This window comes from Notothenia rossii (assembly GCF_949606895.1).
Source record: "Notothenia rossii genome assembly, chromosome: 4".
Taxonomy (NCBI): Eukaryota; Metazoa; Chordata; class Actinopteri; order Perciformes; family Nototheniidae; genus Notothenia; species Notothenia rossii.
Window position 1 is genome coordinate 81,088,006 of NC_136902.1, and position 22,218 is coordinate 81,110,223.

The window sequence follows — 22,218 nt, forward strand, 5'->3', positions numbered from 1 at the left end:
GTGTGTGTGTGTGTGTGTGTGTGTGTGTGTGTGTGTGTGTGTGTGTGTGTGTGTGTGTGTGTGTGTGTGTGTGTGTGTGTGTGTGTGTGTGTGTGTGTGTGTCACGAGTGTGAACTAAGGATACGGTCGGTCTCAGTACCATCCTTCTTCCTGGAACATCCTGTAACTTCATTACTGTGCTCTCATTAGATACTAATTTAGACCAATCAGATCTAATCTAATCATTCCGCATATATTATGAGAGACATCCATTATCACTTAACATCCACATAATTAAAACCGGGACACATCACCTGCTGTTTCTTTGTTTGCTTGTACAGTTCATTGTCTGGGACTTACAATGTTCAAGTGAAGACATTTTAGGCTGTCTTGATATATTACAGTATATATCATTGTTGTCTTGCTGTGAGAGTAGGCCTGTTTTTTACCATGTGGATGTGTGTAACCTCCTGATAAGCTCTTGTCAAATCAGAGCTATGAACAGAGACAACCCGGTCGCCTTGACCTGATAGTGCTAACTCAGGTTGTGTAGTGTGTTGGCAGTTACTTTAACTTGGCTTTGATCATGATGACGGTAGGAAAGCCTGTTGTATGTGTTCAAATTCTTGTCAAGTCTATGTTTGCATGTGTGCGTAAAAGAGTGTGTGTTTCCTGTTATTCTTTGTCTTTATTTGACAGCTGACAGAAAGTCTAACCTCCCTAATGAGAGCAGAAGGGGAAGACAGAAGTGATTATGAGAAGCAGAAATGGGATTTGGGTATTTGGCAGATGCTCGAGCAGCGACTAACAATAAGTGAGTAAATTCATTTAGGTGAAGTTGAGGAGAAGGGAAAAGACAAAGGAAGGAGGAAAGCAGAAAAGTAATGGTCAGGTGAACAAAATGTGAAGAAAAATACAGAAAGTAAAATGGATAAACAGGAAACACACAGTTTCAAAAAGACACTGCCATGGTTTCCCTGTTTGTTGCTCGAAATGGAAACAGGTTTTCTGACAGCTAAGAAATATACATTTGAGACTACGGTAATCACAAGACTGCTTTAAATACTACAAAGACCAGAGAGATTGCATTACTGTTGATCACGCTACCATTTTCTATTTATTATTCTGACATTTTCTCGATGTAAAGAACCAAAAAGTAGGTTGCAGATCTAAAACATGCAAATCTGCCATTTTGAATTAGAGGGTACAACAGGGATCTAAAACCAAGGTTATCTTAGTAGTACATAAAAACATCCCAAAGCCTCATTACTGCTGCCCGTCTGAATAAACATAAACATACAGCTGCATTTGTAACATTGCTGAAATACTTTTTTTTTAACTGTAGATTGGAAAAAAAATCATTTCCCCAGTTTTTGGAGATAAAGTATTCACATGTGGGTAATGTGGTGGGGGTGAGGTGAGGCTAACAATCTTTATGAGACACATGTCAATCGAAAAACATGCGGCCAGACAGTTTTGTCTTTTGTCTTTAAAATCCGCCATAAAAAAATAATTTTATATTTCAGAAATTGCCACCAAGTGACTTTGATTGACAGCTCATAGCTTAATGGAAAAAGTATGTAAGGGGCCATTGAACATTTGTATCGATTAAAATGGTTTTGAGTTTTGGATGCTATGAATTTCGAATTGTGAAAAATACAGTCGAATACGAGATAAGTTGCATGCATCTTTTCCCTTACGTTGCACTGTACATACTGTGTACATGGATGAAATTGTAAATAAGATAACATGCTTAACCAACCACAGTGCAGATCATATATTTTGTGCCAAAAAGACACATCTTTTCTGAATTAAAATCCTCTTCCAACAAGCCTAATCTATTTATAACTGAGACAACAGAGTAATGTGATAGTCCTGGGTATTAATCTCTTTCAGGGATAGATTGCTGTCTACATTTACCAAATAAGAAGAACAACACAAGATTCGTAAATCATAATAAGATCAAACTGAAAACAGATTGCAATGTTCTCTCTATATTTCTCCTAAATTGGAGTTCTCTTCCACTCTACTTCATTTAAACTAAAAGGAACCATCTTAAACACTCTCCGTTAACATACAATACTTTTTATTAAAGAACATTGATGCTTGTGCGCCCACAAGCATGCACCGAGTTGAAATACAGTTTAACAGTAAACATTCCCCCGGCCTGTTTGACTTTTGACCGTTGTGAACTTGCTCCATTTGCTTCAGCTGCAACAACAATCCTCACTGTGTTGTGTGAGAATGAGTTTTGTACAACGTGCGGGTGTGTGCATGTATCCACATAAAGAAGCAGCTGAGAATTTATTGATGTTTTGATAATGTTACAATCTTTAACCTTTAGTGGTCAGGAAAAGGGAGAGGAAGGTGTGTGTTTGTGTTGGCTAAATATACTTTTAACTTCATAAAGACTCCATCTAATGTTGTTAATGCCTTGTTAAATTGAGGTTAAGCAGCAGTTGAATTATGTTGTTTTTCTAATGGTGGAGCACTGATGTCAGCTAAAATCACTTTATATGGGTTGATTGACCAATTGTACACCAAAAACTGCAAGTTGTAAGAGACGAAGCACATATAATGGTTTAATAAAGTGATTAAGTCTTTAAATAGCATGTTATCTAGTGAGAGTGCATATGTACGTGCATGTGTACCGTGTACAAACACTAACACTCATACATACTTACTGTATGGTGAAGTATTTGTTAAAAAACACACTTTCTCTCTCCTCTTGAGTGAGTTGGATGTGCATCTGTATGTACTGTATATAGGTGTATTTGTGTGTGTGTGTGTGTGTGTGTGTGTGTGTGTGTGTGTGTGTGTGTGTGTGTGTGTGTGTGTGTGTGACATCAATGCGTCTTGTCTTCTACCCTCTAGGTATTGGGGCAAAGCATGATGGTTGGCGGCCATAGGACACTGTCAAAGCAAATCATTGCATGTGTGTGTGTGTGTGTGTGTGTGTGTGTGTGTGTGTGTGTGTGTGTGTGTGTGCGTGCGTGCGTGTGTGTGTGTGTCTGCGTGCATGTGCGTGCATGTGTGTGTGTGTATGTGTTTATAATCATGATAGGTGTAGCTATGTTATTTGCATTTTTTATGCATCAGTAAATATTATTGCTCACAGTTTATGGATGTGGCTCGGCATGTTTGCATGTTTTGTATGTGCGGTGAGGTTTCAAGGCAAGAAAAGACAAATTACAGACAAAAGACCTATATAAGTCAAGGAGGCATAATCATATTGGCCAAATCCAGACTCAAACAAGAAATGAAACAGTTTCTACAGTATATGCAATATTTTTGCCATTAAATGTGAATCAAGTCAAACTCCCTGTGAGCGAGAGAGGCAAGTAGTGCTGAGGGCACGGAGAAATACCGCCTGACTCTGCAGCAGTGTCAGCTTTAAGAGGATTTTTTTCATGTAGTTCCATATGGACAAATCCCAACAGATTTCACTGACCCCTCTGAAAGCCTACTGTATGCTCCATGCACAGTGTTGAATGGCAAACAGAACAGCAGAGTAAGCCAGATTTGAACATATGGCAAGCCAAAGAAAAACTCGTATCTATCTATATATATATATATATATATCTATATATATATATATACTGTATATATATATATATACATTTTATTTAAATTAAACAAGATACAAATGGAAATGAACTTACACATGATGGTTGGTGATAGAAAGGCCTATGGGGGCCCGCCCAAGTTGCTTTGCATTTTGATGAAACTCTACACTGTATGCATCATACAAAGGCTCGTTTGCTTTGACTTTGATTTGGGGTCTTGTGATGAAAGTGATAATGATGAATGAAATGTTAAAATTGACCCTAACAGTGAATGATCTCCTCCACCTGTCTTCATCAAACTAGTTTCTATCTTTTTAGCTTTAATGTGTTTCTGTGAGACACTGTACAGTTTTAGTAGCTGTTCAGAAACTCCCCTCTCTCACAGACAGGTGCAGGGCATCGGACCGTGACTGAGGTCTGGTCCTCTGTGGCAGTTCTGTTGTTGCTCTGACGTTAGCGCTGTGTGTGTATGTGTGTCACTGCCTAAAGGTGAATTGATTTTGTGCACCCATGACCATTCCCCGAGTGCACACAATCACTGATCAGTTCCACTGGCTTCTGTCCGTGTCCATGTGCGTTAATGAATCATTTGGAAAGTCCAGCCATCGATCGTTTTGATTAACTCAACCAAGGTTTGTTGCTGTTATTGGCAACAGGTTGATATGACCTCTGTCTTTCAGTCCTTTTCCTTTCAAGTAGCCTTTGACTTTATTTTGACATTTTCTTACTTACATAAGAAAATGTAATTGCTCTTTTTTTCAACCAATTCCCTCAACATGAGTTTCCCTCTTCCTCTCCCCTCGAAGCCAGCTATTCCTGTATGACCAGAAGCTCCACATCACCATCTCCATACTTCTGGACAACAAAGTGAGTTAGGCTTCCTGAATGTCCAAGTTGCTATCAATATGTGGTGACAGGAGCTTAGTTTGCGAATAAGACTGCCTCTCGTCCAATTCTGAAGGAACAAACAATTAAACCAAGTCTCCAGGTTGACTTTACTCGCTTATTTTCACTGTTATCTGGATTTAGCGTGTAGTTATTTCCCCCTCAAGCTTCCTCCCCTCATCTTTTCTGTATTTTGTTCTCTTGATCTTATTTTGTGTTTCCTTTTGTCTCTAAGCCTCCGTTTACCCTCCTGCTGCTTTCATCTTTTTCTTTTTCCCTTCAGAAGTGGAATTACTCTCTTGTTGCCCTCTCCAACCCCCTCCTCTCCCTCGTGCTACTGTTCTGCCTCCAGCGGTAGATTGCATTTGTGCAGATGGATGGAAATACCAACACACACACACACACACACACACACACACACACACACACACACACACACACACACACACACACACACACACACACACACACACACACACACACACACACACACACACACACACACACACACACACACACACACACACACAGGTTTGCGTTAATACAGCTGGCTGGATTTAGGTGTCCCAGTTACATATTGAAAATAGGGCAGTGAGAGTGGTTGTAATTAACTTGTATGAATGTGTGTATTTGTGTCTTAAAGCCGCTATTTCTGCTCATGTAAGTCATGGCTTAGCAAATGTCATATCATAGAAACTGGTTTGTGTGTGTGTGTGTGTGTGTGTGTGTGTGTGTGTGTGTGTGTGTGTGTGTGTGTGTGTGTGTGTGTGTGTGTGTGTGTGTGTGTGTGTGTGTGTGTGTGTGTGTGTGTGTGTGTGTGTGTATCCACTGGTACAAAGATAATCACAGCAAAATCCTCCACATTGACAATTGTGTATGTTCTCACTGTTGACAGATTCTGATTCAGGATTTTGTTTATGATTGAGGTAAGCATTATGATTGTTAGGTTTAGTTTGGCTTAATTCTATGGTGGCCCTGAAGTGCAAGTCAAAACAACATTTCACCACAGCATTTCGACTTATACGGAAAGGCTATTCCTTTAGGGAGAACACTTCTCTTTTGTGCCAGAGAAGCACTGCTGTGATTGGTTGTTTTTGCTGCCAGTCAAGAAATGACACGATTGGTCAGCACCCATGTCTCGAAACATCAGCCGTTAGCTGTTAGCAGACAGAGCTCACAGCTCCTCATATCTGTTCAGAAACTGGACAAAAGTTAAAAATGAACAAACCACAGACTGTCTATGTCTTGGTGAATCAACCCAGTCTCACGGCATTTCGTGTTATAGTCACAACATTTAATCTATTGATTCGTGTTCACCAACACGATTTTTTCGTGTCACACAGAACAGTTTTAAAAGCAATGTATTTCTATTGGTAGTGTGTTTCGTGCCTGCAACACGTCTTTTTCTCCGGTCGGGTCTTGGAAGACCACGATTATTGTTTTTTATTTTAAATCGTATAATGTCCGAATTTTTTTGCCGTCTGTGAGGAAAAGAAATGGGGCTCAGAGCCTCAGAATACTGAAATCTGTATTTTTTGTAATCTTGTCTTCCTTCTAATTGGTTATTCTTTTCTAAATAACACACTGTTATTTACTCAACAATAACACACAATTATCCTTGTTTTTATTTATTTGTTTAATTCCATAATCTCTGGCTTTTTTGGAGTCTGTCAGGAACTGAATTTCAAAATAAAATAACCAGAAACAGATACACAGCCACTGAACTGATTACCCAAGATCCTCAGCTATGGTTTAAACTCGGAGATTGGATTGTTTAGCCGCAATGCACGTTGGGATATGGTATTTATGCGATATGAAATCCGAAAAACATTTAAAAAAAGAAAAATGATAATACTTTATTCCGAGTGTGCTTGCTTTTCTCTCTGAAAGTCATTGCATCACGGCATTGTAATACATGGTTCGGCTGCATTAAATATTACACATCTGCCTTGTTCTTTAATCATAGAGCCCTGATTAGAAGACTTCTAGACAAAGTGGAAGAACTGCCATGGAAACTGAAAACGTGACGTGGATCATAAATATATCAGCAATTAAACAACATCTTCAATTTCTCTTCACACAATACGTCTCCTCGCAGTATCAACATTAATTCGGCTGACTTTTATATTTGATCCAATTCGTAGATATGTATTGCTATATTCGTACACGAAATATAGCAATACAGTTACGTTAGACACCTAGGCCTACCTCGCGTCAGTTTGGCCATCCAAACGGTCGGTGCAAGCTATATTTAACTTTATCTATTTAACATTAGGCCTATACCAGTAACATTACTTCACATGTTACCTTTTTAACAGTAGATGATACCTTCATGAAGCGTGTGGCAAGAGCAAAAACAATGTTCTTTTCAGGAGTGCTCCATAATTAAGATTGCTTACAGCTAGTGTATTGCTTTGACTTGCTGGTAGTTGTCTTAAGTCATTATAATGAGATAGTTAAATCAATATAATGAGATAGTAAGTCAATATAATGAGATAACTAAGTCAATAATGAGATATTAAGTCAATATAATGAGATAGTAAGTCAATATAATGAGACACGCCCCACTGGGCTGGGCTGGGCTGGGCCGGAACACTTACAAATGTGGGCCGGTAGGATTTAGGTAAGCAACAAAAAAAAAAAGGGAGTGGCTGGAACACTTACAAATGAGGGCCGGTAGGATTTTTTTGGGCCCTCCGGCCCACACACAGCACCGGCCCACCCGGGAAACTCCCGGTATTCCCAATGGCCAGTCCGCCCCTGTTTCCAGACAAACACCAAACCAAGTCTGGTCCTTGATCCTAGTTGTAAAACAGGGACTTTTAAACATTGAATCACAGTTTTTTTTACAAACATGAACTGTCCAAATGCAGCACACGATATCCTCAACTTCTAGATGACAAATGTTGCTCTTATCCTTAACAGTAGGCTGAGCCAGATCTCAACTCTTTTAGCAGAGTAAATTATATTCCTAATGCCAAAAGCACTCTTGCCTCCCTCCTAAAAAAAGGTCTCCATTCTGACACGGCAGTAAACATGGTGCAACCAAAAATGGCTTCTCTGTCAGGAAGCTGTCTGACCCCGCCGCCTCCTCTCTCCTCCTTCACTGCTGCAGAGGGCACAAGATTTAAGATGGCGAGGAGACAAACTAATTCACTCCAGCTGGAGGCAATGACTGCATCTATGTGTGTGTGTGTGTGTGTGTGTGTGTGTGTGTGTGTGTGTGTGTGTGTGTGTGTGTGTGTGTGTGTTTTCAAGCTCTTTTAACAGTATACACACATGCATACATGTGTTTTACCATACATACAACTGAATGACTGCCCTTTTCCTTCAGCATAAAGGAAGTACTTGTGTGTGGGTGTGTGTCCTATACAAACAAAAACAAAGGACCTCCATGAAACCATCTGCAGCAGGCTCATCTATATCATCACCTCCCTTAATTGAAAAAAGCTAAATCAATGGTGAGGTAAATCAGAGAATAGATCTGATAGAAAGAAATGAACAAGAGTGATACCTGACACGAGCAGAAGGTGTCCAGGTCGTGGTGTCAGATAGCAGGTCGGTAACACCTCAGGTCTGTGTCAGGTGTGTGAGCTTGTGACAGCCTAGACTTGTCAGAAAAAGAAAAAAAGTCAATAATGACCTTTCCTGCTCACCTGTCTCTGTACGTGTATTAAAAAGTTGAATTTTAAATCAAATTTGTATTGACATTGAGATAACTCATTGCCATTCTTCTCAGATTATTACGGTAAAAAGATTATTGCTCTGCAGCAGCCTCATTGGTTGTTTTCTATCTCTTTACCTGTTGGGAAAATACTGAATGTACTTTTCTAATATCAGAGTAACACATGATAACAAAGGCCCTACGTAGCTGTATGATTACCTATGGAGTGTCAGGACACACTGTCTTATGCATAAGTACCTCAGGGATGAACAAGTGCATTAATGTCACAAACATGGCGCATACACAACTGCACACACATATCTCTTGACCTCTAGCTCGTCATTTCCTTCTCTGTGTGCAGGGGAGGAGGCTTATGATTATATGTTGTGATTAATGTAATGCAGAAAGAAGGGTTAAACCTGCAGACTGACTGCATCTACTAAGAGAGAGGGAGGATGGAGCAGGAAATCAACTGCAAAGAATAGAGAGAGAGATGCTACTAAATGTCCTTGATTCAAATAGATGCACGACAAGATGGAGGGACAAGATAGACAGAGAAAAGGAAAGAAAAAGACTGAATGGAAGAGATAAAGAGGAAGACAGGACGGAGAGAAATAAAGCATGATAAAGAAGTCTGATATATTTAGCTATACAGAGGAAGAGAAGACGCACACACACACACACACACACACACACACACACACACACACACATACACACCCCCACCCCCCCGCACACACACCCCCACCCCCCCCCCACCCCCCCCCACACACACACACACACACACACACACACACACACACACACACACACACACACACACACACACACACACACACACACACACACACACCATGTATACATCACTTCAGGGGACATTACATTGACTTACATGCATTTTCTGGAGACTTATCCTAACCTTAACCATAACCAACACATGCCTAACCCTAACCCTTAACCTTACCCTAACCCTAAACCTAAACCTAACCAAGTCTTCACCCTAAAATTAATGATTCCCCTCATGGGGACCTCCAATTTGTCCCCATAAGGTAGGCGAGTCCCCACACGTGACTGTGTAAACAGATTTAGGTGCCCACAAGTATAGTAATGCTAGGCCACACACACACACACACACACACACACACACACACACACACACACACACACACACACACACACACACACACACACACACACACACACACACACACACACACACACACACACACACCAAATAGTCTTTCCAATATCGTCACAATTTGGCAAAATAAAGCAAAATCACATGTAAAGTAATATGATGATTTATTTTGCATTCATTTGCAAACTGCGCTGCCACTGAAATGCTTCAGATTATAACTAAAATAATAACTTTAAAAGGATAAAACAAAATGCTCAATAACCAATGCATTTTAATAAAAATGGTTAACTGGTATGGTAGCATATGAAAACAGGAAGACATAATATGATCATGAGCTAAAATACCACAGAATATTGATCTGTAACCACATTGAATGATTACCCAGCTCTGTGCACATGGGCACACTTCCATGTGAGACAAGAAGAGGACACACACAGATGAGAGCAGGACTGAAAAGATTACAAACATGTACAACACAATGCAAAGTAGTACTTGGATACTTTACATGTTGCTCTGCATGGAACTTGTAATAACTGCAGGAGAAAAAAAAAAATAAATGGCTGATGCCTTGAGAGGAAACATTTGATTACATATTGTACATCACACACACAATGAATTGGTGAGGCCGATAAGGATCAATAATGAGAAGCTCGTTGGACAATGTGTATTCTTAAATTATACAGGAAGTTAATAATATAAATGCTATCAATGTATTGATCAACATTTAATGTTCGGATGTACCACACAGTATTTCTCGTGTGTGAATCAGATTTCTTTTGGACTTCTTCTCCACCTGAACCGAGGATTTAAAGATAGAAGGTGTCAGAACCTGTGAGGATTCTGAAGTCCTGTGAGACAGACCTGTGATCCTTGGTTTTTATAAATAAACTTGACTGGACTTGTGTTGAATGAAAAAGCAGCTTCACTGTCAGTGAGAGTGCGTTTCATTTTGGCACTTATGAAAGGTGTGTATGTGTGTGTGCATATCAGGTGAGCGTCAGCGTGAGACAGGTGGTTGTTCTGATGTGTGTGTGTCTCTTTGTCTCTGTGGAGCTTCAGCCTTCATCTCGAAGCTATCCCAGCAGGCGGGGTCTTCCTCCGTCAGAGGGGAGGCGGAGGCGGTGAGGTCGCTGAACGACAGCAGCGCAAATGAGCTGGCAGGGGGAAGAGACGGACGAAAAAGCTGAGAGGAAGAGAGAAGAGCCTTGTATTACTAAAATACCTCAAAATACTCCTACAATGCACAATCCTAAAGACCAATGTGTCATGTCTTAAAAAGTTTAAATGATGTGACATGTATTGTAGATCACTAGTTATTGGCGAATAATAAACCTTCAAATGTTTGGCATTATTACAAGGCAAGCATTTGGACATTCACTGTCGGGTGTTAAACCTCTTATCAGAGAAAGCCGTGATCTTTAAGCACATCTTCTTCACGGTTTCAGAGGTGATCAGAAAACTGTGCAGTGTTTTGGCTGCTAATGAAACATTTAAATGACTTTTGAAAACTTCCATTTCATTATTCATGCTGAAAGAAATAGTTATAAATATGAGCAACTGTTAATATTGTTAATATCCTTACCTCAGACCCTGTTTTGTCTGTTGGTCCGAGTGCTACAGCAACATGATGGTCAGCATCCAGCAAGCTCTCCTGCAGACACACAGACACACACACACACACACACACACACACACACACACACACACACACACACACACACACACACACACACACACACACACACACACACACACACACACACACACACACACACACACACACACACACACACACACACACACACACACACACACACACACACACACACACACACACACACACACACACACACACACACACACACACACACACACACACACACACACTTATATAACCCCCATATCATAACATATTAAAACACATTTTGCTAATTAAAATTCAGAGCAAACACTTAGAAATATAGAGCAAGTACTATAAGACAAATAATAGATATGTGCACAGGTGTTGATACTGTACAGCACGCACCCGGATCTGTTGAATAAATGCATGTGAATGAGTTTCTTCGAGCAAGCATGGGTTCAGTCAGTTCAGGGTTCAGTCAGATTGCTTTATTTACAAGTCACATGACGCTTGCCAAGCGATACCCGTGCTTGTGATAGAAGAAAAACATCAAGCATAAATTCCATCCATCCATCCATCTTCTCCCGCTTATCCGTGGTCGGGTCGCGGAGGTAGCAGTTCCAGCAGAGAGCCCCAAACTTTCTTTTCCCTGGCCACATCAACCAGCTCTGACTGGGGGATCCCAAGGCGCTCCCAGGCCAGAGAAGAGATATAATCCCTCCATCTGGTTCTAGGTCTACCCCTTGGTCTCTTCCCAGCTGGACGTGCCTGGAACACCTCCCTAGGGAGGCGCCCAGGTGGCATCCTAACTAGGTGCCCGAACCACCTCAACTGGCTCCTTTCGACGCGAAGGAGGAGCGGTTCAACTCCGAGTCCCTCCCGGATGACCGAACTTCTCACCTTATCCCTAAGGGAGACACCAGCCACCCTGCGGAGAAAACCCATCTCGGCCGCTTGTACCCGCGATCTCGTTCTTTCGGTCATGACCCATCCTTCATGACCATAGGTGAGGGTAGGAACGAAAATGGCCCGGTAGACAGAGAGCTTTGCCTTTTGGCTCAGCTCCCTTTTCGTCACAACGGTGCGGTAAAGAGACTGCAGTACCGCTCCCGCTGCTCCGATTCTCCGACCCATCTCACGCTCCATTGTTCCCTCACTCGAGAACAAGACCCCGAGATACTTGAACTCCTTCACTTGGGGCAAGGACTCATTCCCTACTTGGAGTGGACAGTCCATCGGTTTCCTGCTGAGAACCATGGCCTCAGATTTGGAGGTGCTGATCCTCATCCCAGCCGCTTCACACTCGGTTGCGAACCGATCCAGTGAGTGCTGAAGGTCGCAGACCGATGAAGCCATCAGAACCACATCATCTGCAAAAAGCAGTGGTGCAATCCTTAGTCCACCGAACTGCAGACCCCCTCCCCCACGACTACGCCTCGAAATCCGATCCATGTATATTACAAACAGGATTGGTGACAAAGCGCAGCCCTGGCGGAGGCCAACCCTCACCTGAAATGGGTCCGACTTACTGCCGAGGACCCGGACACAGCTCTCGCTTTGGGAGTACAGAGATTGGATGGCCCTGAGTAGAGACCCCCTCACCCCATACTCCCGCAGCACCTCCCACAGTGACTCCCTTGGAACCCGGTCATATGCCTTCTCCAAGTCTACAAAACACATGTAGACTGGATAAGCATACTCCCAGGCACCCTCCAGGATCCTTGCGAGAGTAAAAAGCTGATCCGTCGTTCCACGACCAGGACGGAATCCGCATTGTTCCTCCTCAATCTGAGGTTCGACAATCGGCCTGACCCTCCTTTCGAGTACCTTAGAGTAAACTTTCCCGGGGAGGCTGAGTAGTGTGATGCCTCGGTAATTGGCACACACCCTCTGATCCCCCTTTTTGAAAAGGGGAACCACCACTCCGGTCTGCCACTCCTTCGGTACTGTTTCCGACTTCCACGCAACGTTGATGAGACGTGTCAACCATGACAGTCCCTCAACACCCAGAGCCTTCAGCATTTCTGGGCGGATCTCATCCACCCCCGGGGCTTTGCCACTGTGAAGTTGTTTGACGACCTCAGTGACCTCCCCCCGGGAGATTGGTGTCGATCCCCCTTCATACTCCAGCTCTGCCTCTAACATAGAGGGCGGAGTTGTCGGGTTCAGGAGTTCCTCAAAGTGCTCCTTCCAACGCCCTAACACTCCATCAGTTGAGGTCAACAACGTCCCATCCTTACTGTACACAGCTTGGATGGTTCCCTGCTTCCCCCTCCTGAGGTGTCGGACAGTTTTCCAGAACAACTTTGGTGCCGCCCGAAAGTCTTTTTCCATGTCTTCTCCGAACTTCTCCCACACCCGCTGCTTTGCCTCGGCCACGGCTGAGGCTGCTGCCCTTCGGGCCTGTCGGTACCTTGCAACTGCCTCGGGAGTCCCCCGGGATAACAAATCCCTGAAGGCCTCCTTCTTCAGTCGGACGGCTTCCCTGACCACCGGTGTCCACCAGGAGGTTCGAGGGTTACCGCCCCTTGAGGCACCTAGGACCTTGAGACCACAGCTCCCCGCCGCGGCTTCGGCAATAGAGGCTTTGAACACCGACCACTCTGGTTCAATGTCCCCAACCTCCACAGGAATGCCCGAAAAGCTCCGCCGGAGGTGTGAGTTGAAGGCCTCCTGAACTTGGGCCTCCTCCAGACGTTCCCAGTTCACCCGAACTACACGTTTGGGCTTACCAGGTCTATCCAAAGGCTTCCCCCGCCACTCGACCCAACTCACCACCAGATGGTGATCAGTTGACAACTCCGCCCCTCTCTTTACCCGAGTGTCCAAAACATACGGCCTCAGGTCCGATGATACGATAACCAAATCGATCATGGACCTTCTGCCTAGGGTGCTCTGGTACCACGTACACTTATGAGCATCCTTATGTTCGAACATGGTGTTTGTTATGGCCAATCCATGACTAGCACAGAAGTCCAGTAACAAACCACCACTCCGGTTCAGATCAGGGGGGCCGTTCCTCCCAATCACTCCCCTCCAAGTGTCTCCATCATTGCCCACATGTGCGTTGAAGTCTCCCAGCAAGATTAAAGAGTCCCCTTCAGGAGCCCCATACAGGACTCTTTCCAGGGTCTCCAAGAAGGCCGTATACTCTGAACTGCTGTTGGGTGCATAAGCACACACAACAGTCAGAGTTTTCCCCCCCATAACCCGCAGGCGTAGGGAGGCAACCCTCTCGTCCACTGGGGTAGACTCCAACAACGAAGCACCCAACCGGGGACTTGTGAGTATCCCCACACCCGCCCGGCGCCTCACACCTTGAGCAACTCCGGAGAAGAATAGAGTCCAACCCCTATCCAGAAGTAAGGTTCCAGAGCCGACGCTGTGCGTAGAGGTGAGCCCAACCAGATCCAACTGGTAACGCTCCACCTCCCGCACAAGCTCCGACTCCTTCCCCCCCAGAGAGGTGACGTTCCACGTCCCCAAAGCCAGCTTCTGTCGCCCGGGTCTGGTCCGTCGAGACCCTCTGCCTTCACTGCCACCCTTCTGGCAGCGCACCCGACCCCATTGCTGTTTCCCGTAGGTGGTGGGCCCGCGGGACGGAGAAGCGGAGGTGTTGCCCACGTTGCCTTTTCGGGCTGTGCCCGGCCGGGCTCCGTGGCAAGCCCGGCCACCAGACGCTCGCCGACGAGTCCTCCTTCTGGGCCTGGCTCCAGAAGGGGACCCCGGGCTTCCTCCGGGCCGGGTATCCTCACTTCGTGTGTCGTCTTTCATGAGGTCTTTTGAACCAATCTTAGTCTGGCCCCTTGCCTGAGACCAATTTGCCATGGGAGACCCTACCAGGAACACAAGGTTCCAGACAACACAGCCCCCAGGTTCATCAGGGCACACAAACCTCTCTACCACGGTAAGGTGCTGGTTCTTCAGAGAGGTATAGCATAAAGCATAAATTCATTTACTGAAAAATGCCAATGCCTAGCTAGATGATGTTATGCTGCTGCAACACACACATTTCCCAAATTGGGATCAATAAAGTACTATCTTAACTTATGAACCCATGCTATATCATCTGTGCTAATAATATTACAATTATAAATGGCAAAATCAGATTCAAATCTATATGTTCAGATTTTTTGAATCTGTGCAGATTTAGTTTCTGTTGACCTTCTTATCCTACAGTACTTAACATGAAACATCCCTTTGACTTCATCTTTTATTCACATTTCTCACACCATTACTATCAATCCTGTTGAGCCTTGATTGTCCAAAAAAATGTCCTTTCAAACGTTCGTTCTTAATGTGTCCACTCTATAACTTGCTTTGTAGGCGACAACAAATGCTGGAAATGAAAGGCCAAAAACTAAGTGTGTATACGTGGGAGTAACAGGTGGTGTGTGCGTGTGTGCGTGTGTGTGTGTGTGTGTGTGTGTGTGTGTGTGTGTGTGTGTGTGTGTGTGTGTGTGTGTGTGTGTGTGTGTGTGCTGTGGGGAGTTGGTAACAACACGGCAGATAGAAGGGAGCATAGAGAGCCCAAACAGAAACATTTAGATACATTTCAGCAGGAATTGTTATTGAAAAGAGAATATTTCGATTTTTTTCTGTGTATTTTTGGCATTGATAGGTCCTTCAGGTTCTGTCTAGAGTCCGCAGGAGGGATCAGCAGAGGTCAGCAGGAAGTAATCAGTCACAGCTGCTCTCTGGTCCAGCCAATCAGCACTCAGCGAGTCAGAGGACAGGAGGTTACCAGACTGCTGCTCGTCTCATCTCTCTGTTCGCTCCGACTGTGTCAATTTCTGTATGACATGAAAAACTAAACATTTAAATTTGAGATGATTTGACCTCTCAAGAACACTGCAATCATTCCCTGATTACATATAATGATGCGTGTCTGTTATTGGGCAAGCACAGGGAGAGGAACAGCTTCTCTGTAGTGTGTCTGTGCTCTAAAACAATGTCATATTTAATAGCAATTCACAGGATTAAACATCTGATGTAAATGATTTACAACACCTGCTTAACGTAGTGTTAGAATCTATTAACCCTTCATTTTAATGTCAAATGTATTGTATTGATTGTAATCTATATAAAAAAATCTTGTTGTTTAGTTGGAATAATTGAAAGAACTGTTCTCATTGCCAATCAAATCTAGTTATTCTATAGATGATAGGAGAAAATAGTAAGCTCGAATACCATGGTATTAGGGCTGATATTAATTAATTGTGTGCTGATTATTTTCTAGATTCATTGATTAATAATTTTGTCTATAAAATGTTGAACAGTTCAAAACTTTAAGGTACGCAATTTGCAATGATATACAGTGCAGAAAAAGGAGGAAATGTTCATATATTAGGATCCTGGTACCATCAAATGTTTGGCATTTCTGCTTGAATGACGGATTTGATTATCAAAATAGATGCAGGTTCTTTTTCTGTCAACAAAAAAAAAATTAATTTGGCAAATTAGCCCTTATTTATATTTGTTTAAAAACAACACTGTAATGTTTTCTGTTCAAATACCTGACAAACTTACACAAATGAATATTATGTACATATGGAATCAAACAGCTGTATAATGAGGCAGTGCAGGGGAGATTTAGCGGGAGCATCCCATTTTCAGTTTATGCTTCACTGATTCTTGCTTCAACTCGCTCCTCTTCATCCTGTATGTTGCTGTTGCCTCACTTTGCCCTACACGTCTACAGTTACAAAGAAGACACATGCATTGCCATCTACCTGCGATCAATACAAGTGAGCTGTTATTCCCCAGTGTGAAAACACAGACACTAAAACACCATTAAGCCTCGGCGACCTCGAGAGGGATGGAGAGAGGCGAGGAGACGGGACATTAGGCTTTTCAGACCAGTGGTAACCTTTTAGCAGTCACTTGTCAATCCATCTTCCCGTGGCCATGAAGGAAAGAGGAGGAGGATGTGAGGGGGAATAGAGAGGGAAAATACAGGGGGGAGAATAAGGCGGAGAGAGAAAACGAGACTAAAATACATCAAAGTAGAGGTGGAGAGGACAATACATAAAGGTGAGGAGAGAAGAAGAGCAGAAAGGAGGAGATCAAATGAGAAAAAGATGGCAACAGAGGATTCTTATACTCTGACAGTGAATGAGGGTGCACTCCTCTTACTCTTGTCCCAGTGTTGGAGGGCCACTTGAAGGCTCCCTTAGTGCGATCCATTGTGGGTATTTCTCTTCAAAGACCACACGTGATTCACTTTGCAGATACTTTCAAAGGGGGGGCAGCCACTGGAATACTTTTTTTAATTTTTTTGTACTTTTATTGTCATTACACAGTAGGCCTACTTACTTTGTAACAAAATGGTTTCTCTGCATATGACCCATCGTAGTGTTAGGAGCAGTGGAACAGGAGCCCACAGAGAGCTGCTTTTCAGCTAATTGATTCCCTTAAAGCAGCGTCAAACTGTACATAATGTTAGTTACAGTATAAGAGGACATTAGCATTTTTAAAACTATCTTTACATAAAAGGAGTGCAGTCAAAGTAAATATTGTCTGTCTGTGATGCTATACATTGGACATGCCTCTTTTCAATAACAAAACTGTCTTTGTTCCCCGTCTTAAATTAATGGATGAATAGTTTTGCAAAAATACTTAAACAAGCTGTGTAATGTGCAAGACAATATCTTGGCAAGGCGTTGAGACTGAGATACGGATATGATGGAACTATTCCTTTATATGGTGCGGAAAAACCACATTGGCAAAGCCTCTTTTGGGCAAGATAAAACATTTGAAGGATCCAAATAAATAAAAAACGTGAATCATACCCACTTACAAAAGGAAAACACTTTTTGCCAATGATTCGCTCAAAAACACTGCCTGCTGCTTCCAATATTACACAATTATTTCTCAGAACAGGAAATTAAGGTAAAACTACAGATTATTGTTTATATCAGGTCATCATATTTGGAATATTACCATGTATAATCTTTTGTCCTTTGACACACACAAGACTCACTTCAAATATCCAGTCCTCTTCTTCTTCCTCATCGAGATGCATCTTGGTCTGGCGCAGTACATGTTTCTGTGTGAGGTGTTCAGGGGCCAGGTGAAACTCCACCCTCTGCAGGTTAAAGCCCAGACCCGTGCCAATGGCTTTGATGAAGCTCTCCTTCAAGGCCTTGGAGGAAAAGGGAGGAAAGTTGATCAGTTGCATGCAGAAAATGATCCCCGGCACATAAGGAAAAAGAAGGACATTTGTATGCCTGACAAATCGGAGAAATACAGTCTGTTTGTGCCTCTTTGTGTTTCTGTGTGTTTGTCTGTTTTGGCTCCGTAGCACAATAACTTAAAACCACAACAGATGGGAATCTATGCACACATGTATAACAGTGCGTATACAAAAGAGTGACTTTGTGTGTTTGTGTGTGTGTGTCCAGCCAAAACCAACCCAGCTCGGCAGCCAATGAGCCACAATAACAGTATTACAAGGCTAATCACTATGGCAACCGTCGAACTCTGCCATTAGTCAACAGTGTGGTGATGATGATATCAGAGCTTGACGTCTCTGTGCCACCCTCTCACTCTCACAACATCTTTACTTAGCACCACCATTGCTGTCGCCGTCCATCTGTGTGTGTGTGTGTGTGTGTGTGTGTGTGTGTGTGTGTGTGTGTGTGTGTGTGTGTGTGTGTGTGTGTGTGTGTGTGTGTGTGTGTGTGTGTGTGTGTGTGTGTGTGTGTGTGTGCGCATGCATGGAGAAAAAACAAGTTAGAGGTGGTGAGAAGAAAGAGAGGACTAAGTAACAATGAAATGCAGGGATAGAGAAGCACAAAACGGGACAAAAAGATACATATTTGAATTAAGTAAAGAAATCACACAGGAATACTTATTTTTGTACAAATGTGTGTGTGTCTCAAAGGACATTGACAATGTTATTTCCTCCCTATGCCCCCCCCCCCCCCCCCCACACACACACAAACACCGCCCGTGGGGCCCAGCAGCAATGCAATGTGACGAAAGGGTAGGACGGTTGCCATGGTTACCCAGTGGCGGTAGAACGCGGCTAGCTGCAGGTGCTCCGAGCCGGCTGATTGGATGACACTCCACTCGTACGCTGTAAACTGACGAGTCATGATGCGGAAAAACTCCGGCACAGAGCTGGTACCTGGAGGGAATGAAGGAAGGTGGAGAGAGAAGGAAGGACGAGACCAAAACAGAAGGAAAGGGAAGGAGGGAGACGAGGGGAAAGAAAATGAAGTGTCAGAGGTAGAATAGAGCAGGATTACATTTTTTTTTTTTTAGATACTTGTGGATGGTTCATTTCTAAGAAAAGCCTCATATATAAATGTGACTGTAACACACACGTGCACACACCACAGAGGAATCCAAACACTTATACACGCCTTAACCTTTTACATTAAAAAGGCAACAGTGGCCTCTTGTGGTCAAATTGAAAAACACACAGAAAATATAAAATATATTTCTGCCTCATTGTTAGGACTTCAGCTGCTGACACTGAGTTTAGAAGTCTCATATTTTAAGCCTTATCATGATCAAATGGAGCATGTTTGAATTTGGAAAAGTTTCACATTTCAGAAGAAATCAACAAAATATCTGTAACAACACATGTGTGTGTGCTTTTAAGTCCCCAACTATAACAGTTTTTCTCAAAATGTGTCATACGTGAGTTGATGTTTTTTTCCCTCTCTGCTGCTATTCCAAACCATTCTTTTGAAATCAATAAACACATTCTCATTTACATGTCATTTACCTGGCATGGTGTTCTTCATGATATCCACTCCGACCTGCCCCCCCTGCTCTGCAGCGAGCACAGCGTAGTCCCCCTGGTGGGACAGATTGAAACTCCAGGACGGGGGTTCAGTGCCTGAATCTGATCTGACCTGGAAGTAAGTGGATATTTGAACAAGACGACATAGAACATGGCTAGTAGGTCAGATTTTCACTTAAAGATTATTTTGGCCAAAAAAGCTTGAGATAACATCGTTATTTATAGAATCTTTTAACAAAAAACAGGAAACTTATTTGTTTTGGTTGAGAAAGTCTGTAACCATAACTGTACAAAAGCATCAATTATAAGCGCTGGATTACACAATATTATAATTGTGCATTGACTTGAAATAACTATTTGTTACAATCCAGTATAAATGCATTTACATGCGTTATGTGTCGAGCTCAAAAAGTGCCCAAGTTCCATGCAAAGTCATATTTGTCTTACTATATAGATTGTGATGTAGAACACATACCCTGTTATACATCTAAAATACTACATACGATTAATGTTCCCTGTAGGTGTAGTTAAGGGGCAAACAAGTGCATTTCAATACTTTATCACTGTGTTCTGATAGTCAACACTGGCCCAATGGTGGGATAGGAAGTACAAATCCAGGCTTTGTTTACTTTAGATAACAATCACGGTGTTAACCTTTAGTGGAGCTGCCAGGTAAGGTTTCCCCCTGGGAGATCGCTCCAATCTGATCTCTGACCACGGGATCCCCATCCTCTCACACACAAATCTCCTCAGCAGCAACCTGCCAGCCTGAGAGACAGATGGTCAGTGTATTCAAAATTAAATACTTTATAGCCATATCGACATGATTGATTGGAATGAAACTAAGTGAGCTCCCTTAGGAAAGACAGAGAAAGACACAAATAGTAGAGCTAATCACTCATAAAGCATATAATAGATATAATAAAATATACATTCTTGGTAATATCTAAAGTCATAAAATAATTATTAAAACATAAAGCATATGGGAGACATAAAATCCTCTCTTGAGAAAACTGTAGATGAAACATGGCACCTGTTAGGAAATTAGCAGCAACATCAAACAACAAACAAGTGCATAAAAACATCTGCCCTGTTGCACCATTATTTACCATGCCACGAGGCCTGCAGTGTAAAGAAGGACAGCTTTGGGATATGAGCAGGAAGTATTGGTCTTAATGATTCTTAGTGGAGTGTCTTAGTTGTAAACTGTTGAAACCGTAGGATCTTGTTTTGATGTCTAGCGTCAGCTAATAATCCTTAAAGCAGTGTTAATGACTTCCATTACGTCCAGTTGTCTCTTGTCCTCAGCTGACATGTTGCTAAGTCAATGCAGCGTTGAATAACTATACTAGATACATTAGGAACATCATTTTTTTAACGGGATTTGAGTGCTTATTTCTGTTTTATTTGAAACATTTTAGGAAATAATCTTTTTTATTCAAATTGAAATCTTTTATATTAGGAATAAGGAATGTTATATAAGGAATTGTATAAGTACACGTATGGCACAACTCTTTGAATGAGATTTACGTAATTATTTTATTTTATTTTAAATTAATATTGTTATGAATGTTATGAACACAATAGCTCTGAGGCCATAGTGACCTAATGACTCCAATTCCATGCAGTGTGTTTCTACCTCTACACTGGGCAAATATGGCAGGTTTCCATTGAAATATGATTATCTTTATATACAAATATTTATATAAAATACAAGGAGTACAAACATCTAATAAAAACAGGTCATACTCTTCCAGTGTATAGTAGTAATACAGTCAGTATGTGAACTTACATTTCCAACTTAAGAAGGACTTCCCCTAGGTATTGTCTACTAATTCCTTGGTTGTGGACAAATTATAATGTTACACGTGGATATTTTTTATTTGACCACTGGGAAAGGACCTAACTCGGGTGGTATTCCACAGTAAGATAACCCAAAGTATACAGTCAGACTCACCATGGCTGACTTTGCATCCTTTGCAAACACGAACTGTCCGATCCTGTCTCTTTCCTCCCGCTGGATGCAGCGGTTAGCTAATATCCACTCAGACCTGCTGGGTCTCCAGGACCCACAGAGAAAAGCCCAGCGAACAGAGCCCATCTCTTCACCTCGCTTTGGTCATCTCTCCTCCACAACTTCAGACTGCTTACAAGTTAGCTAACGAGTTAGCATCACACATTAGCATGTAGGATTTGACCGACAACAGCACTCATCTGATGCTTTATAACTTAACAGTGGAGCACCAGAGCAACACATAACTGAGAGCTGTTAATAAAATGACAACTCTGTTTACCTTTTTGGATTTGAGAGTGATTAACCTGCCCGGAAGAGCCCAGCGTGACTCAACATCGTCATAAGTGGGCGCGGTGGAGGACTGGCCAATAGGAGCGATCAGAACAGTGCGCAACAAACGATACATTTACTTACTCTCAGGAATATTGTAAAAACGGCAAAGCCATGTTGTGTTTTCAATAAATACAATAGTTTTTGCATACCTCAGGCATAAATAATTCCCCGAAGCAAGTTAATTATAAATACATGGATTTCCTTACTATCACACCTTTAAAAAACAATTCACCCACGCCTCTTTCTTACAATGCTTTTAAACG

At 42.5% G+C, this 22,218-nt stretch overlaps 1 protein-coding gene across 1 annotated transcript; it reads right to left on the reverse strand.

Annotated features, from left to right (window-relative positions):
• Window positions 1-9,379: 9,379 nt before the first annotated feature.
• aasdhppt (aminoadipate-semialdehyde dehydrogenase-phosphopantetheinyl transferase) lies at window positions 9,380-21,967 on the reverse strand. Its single transcript, XM_079676217.1, has 7 exons — window positions 21,566-21,967; window positions 20,263-20,376; window positions 19,591-19,720; window positions 18,863-18,984; window positions 17,836-17,997; window positions 10,815-10,883; window positions 9,380-10,415 (listed from the first exon to the last, which is right to left on the reverse strand). The coding sequence occupies exons 1-7, from the start codon at window positions 21,707-21,709 to the stop codon at window positions 10,230-10,232; spliced, it is 927 nt and encodes a 308-aa protein (XP_079532343.1). The 5' UTR covers window positions 21,710-21,967; the 3' UTR covers window positions 9,380-10,229.
• Window positions 21,968-22,218: the final 251 nt, after the last annotated feature.